General features: G+C 41.8%; 1 protein-coding gene across 2 annotated transcripts in view; it reads left to right on the top strand.

Annotated features, from left to right (window-relative positions):
* The first annotated feature begins 3073 nt into the window (after window positions 1-3073).
* The window catches only part of CAMK1G (calcium/calmodulin dependent protein kinase IG), a 35103-nt gene continuing 27649 nt past the window's right edge, over window positions 3074-10527 (top strand). The window contains exon 1 of one of the 2 annotated variants that reach the window (XM_079979458.1): window positions 3074-3381. Coding sequence is in view for 1 of the 2 variants with exons in the window: in XM_079979456.1 (XP_079835582.1) it covers window positions 6768-6909 (142 nt within the window). In the remaining variant the exon portion in view is untranslated. Of the gene's footprint in view, window positions 3382-6603; window positions 6910-10527 lie in introns of those variants that run through there. The other variant, XM_079979456.1, reaches the window with a different exon arrangement.

Here is a 10527-nt window from a genome sequence, read left to right as displayed (position 1 = left end):
TACATTATTGTTTCCCCTTAATGCTGTATACTTGGGAGGCAATCTAGACTGAAGCAGGAAAAGTTAAATACAAATAGAACAGAAATTGGGAGCAACTGGCAGGATGAAATGGCAGTGCTTAACTGACCTCCTGGCAGCAGATAACAACTTTATTCCAAGAGGCCTTTGGGATCTGACTACTTTTAAGGAAAGGGCTTTTAAATAGTGCTGTGCTGTGTTTACTGTTTTTTGCTATCTATATTTTAATATGTTTTGAGGGTTTTGCATTATTTTAATTCCATTATAGTTTTATTATTTTAAAACTGTTATCTTTTTTTCTTTTTCTATTTTGCTTTCTGGGTTTTATCCATGTTTGCTTTAATTTTTGTAAGGTAACTGGAGTCCCATTAAGGGGGGGGGGGGATGGTGAGTTATAATTTAACAATGATGATAAAGAAGATGATGATGATGAAATTGAAACTGGAATCTGACAGTTGCACTCAAAAATGCATGGATGGTGAAGCTGGGTAGACCATTTTGTCAAATACTTTCCAGTTAGAAATTCTCTAACAGTTCAGGATGTGCTTGAAGGAGCAATTATTATTTTTATTTTAAGATAAAATTCTTTTCTGAGAAACTTTGGCTCAACCTAGCGGTGCAGCAATAAGACCACTAGCTCATTTGCAAAGCTAAGTAGGATCCAGTATAGATTGAAACTGGATGGGAGACTGTGTGTTGAGATTTCCTGCATTGCTGGGGCTTGGACTAGATGGCATTGGGGGTCCCTTCCAACTCTTATGACTCTATTATTCTAACCTTAGGTAGAATGCTTATCAGAGAAGTGGTGTGCAGGCATAGACTCCATGAAGTCTACTCTGTATCTTCCTCTAGAGGGCAACATTTCTCCATACATTGAGAAAGCTAAGTGGGAGGTGGAAACATCATATAATTTAAATTCCAAAAACTATCTATCTTGATTATAGCTCTGATACATAGGTATAATGTATTAAACGGCGAAGTGAAATTTATGTGGGCAATTCCACTTGTGTTTAAGTGGAATCCAGTCAGCTGTGTCTTTTTTAAAAAGTCACATTTATGGCAAAACCCCATAGGCATCATGAAGATGAAGTGAGATGCACAAGCAAGTTCTTTTCATGAAGCTCTTTAGCATACTGGCTTGTGCTGAGAAAGAAAGAAAACAGATGCTCCCTGTTCGTGTTATCACTGTCTTGCAGTAATGCAGGATTTTAAATACCGGTACTAGGATATATGTAGGTCTGACACATGTGGAGCAATAAAAAAGGAGGTATTCAACCAAGTTCTAATCAGAGTAAAGGTAAAGGGACCCTTGACCATTAGGTCCAGTCGTGGCTGACTCTGGGGTTGCGGCGCTCATCTCGCTTTATTGGCCAAGGGAGCCGGCATACAGCTTCCGGGTCATGTGGCCAGCATGACTAAGCTGCTTCTGGCGAACCAGAACAGCGCACGGAAATACCATTTACCTTCCCGCTAGAGTGGTACCTATTTATCTACTTGCACTTTGACGTGCTTTTGAACTGCTAGGTTGGCAGGAGCAGAGACCGAGCAACGGGAGCTCACCCTGTTGTGGGGATTCAAACCCCCAACCTTCCGATCAGCAAGCCCTAGGCTCAGTGGTTTAACCCACAGAATTATGGAAATCTATGGACCTAACTTAACCCTGTTTTTTTATTTCAGTGGGTTGACTCTGAGTACAACTTAGCTGAAAACTGACCACATGGTGCCTTTGAGCATGTTCCAAGTGCAATTCCTTCACCACTAGCTAACACCTCCTGGCACCCTTTTTCATCTGCAGTTAGCATGCCAGACTTCGAAGGACTAGCACAGGGGTTGGCATCCTAAGGCCCATGGGCCACAAGCGGCCCATGGGTGTCGTTTAACCAGCCGATGGGGGGAAAAACCCCACCTGCTTGGTGACCCCTGCCGCAGAAGCTCTGCAGCCAATGGGAAGCTGCGCACGCCTCCTCCGCGCCAGAAGGAGTGCTGGAAATAGCATTTGCACATGGGCACACACACACTCCAGCCCACTGCAGCGTCTGCGGGACCGACCCCTGGGCTAGAAATTCAGTATTATGCTTGTGAGGTGGTTGTTATTATTTATTCAATTTCTATACCACCCTTCATCTGAGGATCACAGAGCAATTCACAATGTGTATATGCATAATGTAGTAACGAAAACAATACACCCACACCCACCCCTGTTTAAAAGGCCATAGATGGTTTGATAGGCCAAAGGCCTGTGGGGAGAGGAATGTTTTTGCCTGGTGTCTCTAGATATATGATGGTGGCACCAGGCAAGCTTCCCTGGTGAGAGCATTCCACAAACAGGGAGCCACTGCAGAAATGGCCCATTCTCGTGTTGCTATTCTGCAGAGCTCTCATGGAGGAGGCACGCAATGAAGGCCATCATGTCAGTTCATATGGGGAGAGGTGGTCCTTGAGGTGTGTTCCTGAGCCATTGAAGGTTTTATATGTCAAAACCAGAATTTTGAATTGGGCCGGGAAACTAAATGGCAGCTTGTGCAGCCAGGCCAAGATATTTGCTGCTACAATTATCTGGCCACTGTTTCCAAGCGTATATCTTGCAGCTGTTTGTAGCGCCTTTTAGTTTGAATTGCATAGGTTTGCTCTGTGTGTGTGTGTAAAACTGGGGTGGACTTCACGGAGGTGTCCACATCCCTTTTCTGTTATGAAAATCTTTCTTATGGCTCAGTTTTATAATCTTGGTGTCTTTGTGCTGGGACCTGATTTTCCCTCTCTTAATCTGATCCATCTCACCTTGGAACACAAACAACCCTTCCACCTTGGCACTTCAAGCAGCCTCTGACTATGTGCAGAGCAGCTCTGCAAAAAGCAGACTCCAGAGGTGCTCTAGCAAATGTGGCAGAGCAGTATTTGCTCTTCTCCACCTGCTAAGTATCTGGTGCTACTTCAGCTGCCTGAGAGCAACCAGTTCCTCACAATCAGGTGGTAAAAATAAGAGGACTCTTAAAAGGTAATGAGCTTCCTTTGACAATGTGCCATTCTAGGGACCAGCTAAACCAATTGCTACTGGCATGCAGAAATATAAATTAATGACTGTTGCTATGTAGCTTGGAGTGTGCTGATGACAGGTATTCCGGAAATGTAAAACACCACTTTCATTGCTGTTTTAGAGGCACTCGCAGAGAAAGTGCATTCTGGTCTCATTCACTCCCCTTTAAGAGCTGCCTAGCTACTATCTCATGAAAGGAGCCTCCTGCTTCCCTCCCCTTTAATCTCACTTTATTGTTAGCACAGTGCCTGCCTTTAATCCCTGCAGACCTGTAAGAGCAGAGCAGCCGAGTCAGAGAAGAGAAGTTGCTTCCTTTTTGGTCTTGAGGGGTAAGCTGATTCTATTTCCTTGACAACCATTTCTGTCTTGCACCTGTTTTGTCCAAAGTACAGGGGGGCATTTTGGCCAGGCTATTTCCAAGCTAGATTTGCCTCTGTGTGTCTTCATCATGAACATACAGCTTTGCAGATTTTGTTGCTTGGTGTCATACTTTACCTGATACTTTTATTCTGGGAGAACTTAAGCATGGGGTGCATGTTTACTTTGCAAACATTTGTGTTTATATGAAAATTAATAGTGAGAGAGATTTTGAATGCCATTTCATTACTGTCAGTCTAATGTATTCCTTTGGCATCAGTGGTGTTACTGCATAGCTCGTCGTCGTCTTCTAACATGCAAATTAGCAAGGCTATATTAAGTTTCCTCTTCTTGTTCTGTTCTCTTAACAATGATTATGACTGCTAGAAGAGCTTGATTTGAATGACGCAGGAAATGAGCTGAATTATATTGTCAAATAGTTCTGATTACATGCACCATCTCTCTCTCTTTGGTTATACGGGCTGAGGTTAAGAGGCATGGTTTTGCCTTCCTTTGCATCTTAACTTTGTCTCTCAAGCAATGTTCCTGCAGTTTTTCTAATATGTTATTAGGCAGCAGACCCAAACCGATCTGCCAGTACTGTAATATATAAAAACCAAGGACATTTTTTTCATATGAAGGTCGTAACACTTGTTCTTAGATTGTAATGGATGGCACATCATTTTGTGGATCAAAGAAAAGAAAACAGGTCTAGCTTATATTTATCTGGGGTTTTTTGGGGGGGAGGTAATACTCCCCTTAGACTTAAATAACGCAACTTCTTTCTGTCTGCAAAGCAAATAGATCTATTGGTTAAGCTACAGAAGAGAGCAATTCAGCAACTCTGTATGTTCTTATTGTTGGGTGGCAAAAACATATGAAAATGTGTGATGCATTTTACCTGCTTAAGGCTCTCCAGGGAGCAGTTTTCTTGTTTTATGGAGCAAACTTTATACATTGTAAATCAAGGGTAGACATTCCTGTGCTTTACAAGCATTTGATTTTACAAGATGTATGACATACATAGTATGTGTCTATTCTTCCTCTGACTTACAGGTCTCATTAGCACTGTATTGAAAGTCTTTCCTCTTCCCTTCTCACATGTTTTTCTTTCCATTCATCTTTCTTTTTGTGACAGAAGAGGATAATTTATGTTGTGGTTTTGAGCATCTGATTCCACCTTTCCAGTAGTATATATCAGTAGTCTTTAAGATTTAGGCTGGTTTTAGAGCAATTTAGTGGAAGCATGGAGCAGGTAGAGGGAATATTCACAACTATGGGTACTCGTACTTGTAGCTGTGCAAAGTTGCCTTGACATCACAAGTAAACAAAAGCTGTGAGCCCATCATTTACTATTTCCATAATCACAGAAGTTTGAAGAATGGGTTTCAATTTGAACTAGCCTCCAGCCCTTCTCTTTTAAAAAAAGTATGGGACTGCCTGGTGTCTTGTAATCATTATTATTATTATTATTATTATTATTATTATTATTATCGTTATTATTATTTATTATGGAGGGAGCTCCACTGAGTGCCATGGGATTTGGCTCCTAGAAGAATTAGTTATATACACTTATACCATGCACAAGAGTAAGCCCAATGAACTCAATGAGGTTTACTTCTAAAAGCAAACATGCATGGCATCTGGTTCAAAGCAAATCTCAGGAAAGAACTCCTAAATTACCGTAACACAACTAGAAATTCCAAAACTATGTAAACGCTAGAGAAATCTGCAACAGGGTAAGTTGAGAGTTACAGAGATTGCACCACTAGACTTTTAAGACATTGGTAAGCATGTATTTTCTCTTAAATTTCTGCATACTGGAAATGTTTCATTAGGTTATTTGAAGAGCCTACACACACTAACCTCAGGAGGTTGAGCAAAGAGAAATCAACACTTTAAAATCTGGTTCTTCTGTTTTTATGTTACCCAACAGATGGGTAGCCTAAGGAGGGCAAACATCAGGAAAAGAAGGGGAAGTGGTGGAATTTAGGTGCAAAGGGGGCATCTGTTCAGTTAACGACTTTATATTTTAGCTTTGGGATCCCCCCTACAACTGATGAAGATGTTCAAACTGTGTACAGTGAACACATAAGAGGGATTGTGAGGATGGGCCCCCACTCTACATTTCTTCAGTTGAACGTTTGCATAGAGCATATGTGTGTACAGTTTGTGTGTAGGACATTCTCTATTCAATTAGAGAACACCACTTTACCAGAGTTCCTATTGTGCAGGTGAAGTTCTATGCAGGTTCAACTCTATACATGCAATCTGTAGATTGAATTGAAAGTGTGAAGACTGTTCTCCCACCTCACTGTATGTTCAGTGGACCGTTTGAACATCTGCATGAAGTCCCCATCCCCAGAGTTGAATATAGTGTGACAGAGGTATCATTCCACATCATGTCCTTCAATGTTTGGCTTTGTGCATGGTTTAACTAACCCGGTGTGGAAGCTAAAGCCCGGGCAAAAACTCCTGCTAGTGCAACAGGGCTCCCACATCTTTTCTCTTTATATGCACCCTCCAAATCTGCTCTGGAGGCTCCAAAGAAACCCCAGAACAGCATGCAGAAGGGATATTGTTCCATCTGGCAAGCAAAAATGCTTACACTAACCGAATACTCATAATAGTGCCATGTTGAATTCCACCCAAAGGCTCTATCATACTACCTTAAGCTCCTTTAAAAAAGGGGGGTGGCCTCCAACTGCCAGAGAGACTTGATGGTGCCCGAGCACCATTAATGAATGCAGCACATATTTGCAAAATGATTGACAACAGAAATTGTTGATGGAATGAAAAATGAGATTCTCCCATGTGATCTGCTATCACATTCTAGGGTTGCCCTATTTCAAAAAATAAAATCCGGACACAAAAGTAATTTTTGCCCAAAGTTATTCAGCTTCTTTTGCAAAATCTCCGAGGGGAAAAAAATGTTTCTGAGCTATAGGGGCTGGGATGCCAAAATCATACATCCAGATTTCCCCTGACATTTCAGTGATTTTTCCGCCCAGGTACTGTTTGCAATGGCCGAATACTGGCTATGTCCAGGAAATTCCAGACATACGGCAACCCTATCACATTCCATCACATGTTCATTACGCGTTTGTAATATCCATAAAGAGAATGAGGCATCATGTGGACCTTCCTAACTGTTCAAGGCACCATCAGCTTGGTTCACAGCTTCCCTGTTTGCTTGCTGATGACAGTGGCTTCTTGATTCCTCATGTCACTGCAGTTCATTTCAGTGGCTTATTCAAGCAATCTTTTGGAAGCTTAGCTTTCACATGGTGTCCATGTGAATTCACTGATCACAAGGTGAAGCATGCTGACTGGAACAGCTCAGCTGTATGTTTGAGTTATGCTGTCTGCTGACCAGTCAGGCTCCTCGACTGAATGGCCTGAGAGGAGCAAACTTCATGGTTCCCTGTCCCATTTCTGGAGCAAGGACAAAATCATCACATTATCTGGAAAAGGTGTTATATACAAGAATGAAACTTCAGTTGTGGCAGATTCTATTTTCATGCTTCTATTCTTGTGCTTCAGAAGTCTTGTCTAAAGTAGAGAGGGGAAATTTAGACTTTGTCATTTTATGACCCATTAGCTGCCCACCAAAAAAAGGTTGGGTACTGATAAAAAAACTTGTCGTGACTTTGTTTGTTTTGAATATACTGCTTTGAGCACTGACAGGATTGCTGAAAGTTTTCTGCTGTTGTTTTCCTCAGAGTTGTTTAAACAATTTTCAGAAAGTCAGTTTTAAAAATTAGTTTCACCCAGTCTTCATTGTGGATTACATGTCTACTGATAAATATTAGCCAGTCTTTCCTGATGTTTCATGAGGATAGCAATAATAAAAAAGACATGCATGTCTGCTTGAGAAGAGTTTGCAATCTTACATTGCAATTCTATGCACGTTGACTTGGAGGTATAGTCTGAGTTTAATGGGAGTTAAGTGAATATGGGACGCAGGTGGCGCTGTGGGTTAAAGCCTCAGTGCCTAGGACTTGCCGATCGAAAGGTCGGCGGTTCGAATCCCTGTGGCGGGGTGCGCTCCCGCTGCTCGGTCCCAGCGCCTGCCAACCTAGCAGTTCGAAAGCACCTCCGGGTGCAAGTAGATAAATAGGGACCGCTTACCAGCGGGAAGGTAAATGGCGTTTCCATGTGCGGCTCTGGCTCTGGCCAGAGCAGCGATGTCACGCTGGCCACGTGACCCGGAAGTGTCTCCGGACAGCGCTGGCCCCTGGCCTCTTAAGTGAGATGGGCGCACAACCCCAGAGTCTGTCAAGACTGGCCCGTACGGGCAGGGGTACCTTTACCTTTACCTTTAAGTGAATATGAGGTGGTTCTGTACCTCAGTAGAAGAACATACACTTTGCTTCAGTAAAGTTATAAGTTCAATACAAGTTAAGAAACTTGTATGCAAGGAACAGATGGGACTAAAGCTTTTTAGCCTTGTGTGCTAAGGGGTTTTTTTGTTACTAGCAAGAAGTATTATTTTTGTGGCTTGGGTTTGATATGAGAGAGGCTTCAGACATGATACCCCCTCACCTGGAGTCTCAGGTGGTACAACCCAGTTTATCACTTCATGTGATTCATTCTGCTATCTCATTCTTATGCACCTGTCAATCAGGTCTATCTTGGCCAGCCCAGAAAGAATTGCCAGAACTTTCTGGAAAATAACACTATTCATTGTGCAGGCACTGCATTTTAATTTGTTAATGTACAATGTTGACAGTGCCAGATTCAAGTTTTATATTTTTGCATTGAACCAACAAGTTATATTATTCTAAAGAAGTGCTGAACCAATTAAATCTTGCCCAAGAGCCAAAAAATAAGAACAAAATACAGTACTGCATTCAGAGTGGCTCTTTGGCTCAGTACTGATTAAACTATTTGAGGAATGAACCATCAGATGACATTTACCCTCCACATTCATTTGATCCTGTCAAAGTTCTTTTGATTAGGTGAACACTGACTTTTGCAATACAGTTCTGTGATGTGGCCCTGTTTTCAGGGTGAGTGGGATTTTCTCTGAGTAGGATTGTGTCTTTAAAATCCAGGTTCCAAATATCTGAATTGCCTCAAATTTCAGTGACGGCAAACTTTCCAGTGACTGTGTGACTCAGCCATGCAGTATTACAATTTGTGGTGTTTCTTGTGCAGATTGTTAGGTAGGTCAAGGACAATGCCAAATAAAACTAGACAGCTGCAAGTACTGACAATAAAGATTTCCCTTTTGAATCTGTCCATCAGCATACAGATAACAGCCACAGAAAGCCATCTTTTACTGAGACTTGCAAGTTAACAGCTCACAGGGGAACATGCACACTTGCAAGTGGATAAAGGCCAACTCACATTTTGGCCTTTAAGGAGTTTGTAGACTGAAGCTGTCATTCTTTAGCAGCTGAGTCAATTTCTCTTTCAGTACACCTGAATTAACCTTTGAAACCCAATGCTGGGGCACTGGAAAATCATGTCACCCCATTAATTAAAGGGGGCAAATACAGTTTCAGTAGGAATTGAAAATCTTAACTACCTGTCACAAGAAGTGAACTTTTGGCTTCTTTAGCTATAGCTATTTCTCCGTGTTCAGAACGTTCCTTTTAACAAAAGATTCAATTAGGGCACTGGCAATTTCAGCCATGGACCTGGAGGCTCTCCTTCCTTGGTTCGGAAAGTGAGAAATGGAGTGTGCTTTAGTCCTTGAGGCAATATTGTTCTTAGCATCAATTCCTAGTCTTTGGTGCACGGAAAAGAGAGAAAGAGAATTCTCAAGTGCCTGCACTTAATAGTGCTCCCAGAAATCTGTTTTGAAGGACACTAACTTCTTAAGCAAAGGTATAACATTTTTTTGGTACATTTACATTTTCTGTTAATCATATAAGGTGCCACTTGTACTTATGGGCTCATTGACTCAGTGTGGTGGATAGATTGCTGAGAAGGCCTGGATTCAATTATCTACTGAGCTATGAAATTCCATGGATGACCATAGGCTTGTCATTCTCTTGTAGCCTCACAGGGTCGTTGTGAAGATTAAAAGAAAAAAGAATGGGACTGCATATGCTGCTCTGAGCTCTTTTTGAGAAAGAGGGGAATTCTAATTAATCAATGCTTTATAGATCTAGGTTGTAAGGCGGAGCATCTGTTTGCATTTCAAAATGTGCAGATTCCCACATAAGTAGGTATAATGTAAACCCAGATGATACAGAAACCACCAGTTTTTATTGACTAGCAAATGATTATGTTTTGGGGTTTTTCAGATATTGGTGCAGTAATGTCAGTTTTTAGATATCAGTGCAGGATACTCTAAAGCAGCCTTTGCCAACACAGTCACCTCCAGATGTCTTGGACTACAAATCCCATCAGCCCCAACCAGTATGTTCTGGTTGGGGCTGATGAGGCTGATGGGGATTGCAGTCCCAAGACATCTGGAGGGCGCTAGGTTGGCAAAGACTGCCCAAAGACATAGTTCTCAAAATAGGTGCTGTCTAAGGAGGTTTTCTAGTGGAAGTGCATCCACCCACTCAGGTGGGTAAGGGCAAAAGAAGACACAACTATTAAACATGCAGGAGCCCTGCCTTATTTTTCACCTGGCTACCCTACTGATATTTCAAAATATTATTGTTCGCCATTAAAAAAAATAGATGTACCCGCACTCATTATCCAAGGAATTGGTTAAGGAAAACACTGTTATCCAAATCCTGGCAAGGGTTCTCATGAAGAGTAAATTTCTTTCTAGGGTTTTATGTCCTGCCCCAGCTTCATGCCAAGGTAATATTGTCTTGTGAATTCTCCTTCTGCAGGGATGGGGGAGCCTGTGGTCTTCAAGACGTCATTGGACACCAACTCTCATAGGCCCAGCTGGTGCAGCCAATGTTCAGGGATGATGATGGGAGTTGATGTCCAACAACACCTAGATGTGTGTTTCCCATTCATATTCTAATGATTTGATACATTTTGGACCTTTTTGATCAATTGGGCCATATAGTAATTATTTGCTAACTTAATAAACTAAGCATTTGGGAGCATTCATGGCCAGTATCTTTCTTTAATTCCTGCTTTGAATGGAAAGTGTTAACTCTGTCAAGTTAAGGTTTGTTTCCACTAATTCGTATCTTGGA

The sequence above is a fragment of the Podarcis cretensis genome, assembly GCF_951804945.1.
Source record: "Podarcis cretensis genome assembly, chromosome: 6".
NCBI classification, from domain to species: domain Eukaryota; kingdom Metazoa; phylum Chordata; class Lepidosauria; order Squamata; family Lacertidae; genus Podarcis; species Podarcis cretensis.
The sequence above is the reverse complement of the archived record's forward strand: the minus strand, read 5'-3'. Positions and strand labels throughout refer to the sequence as shown.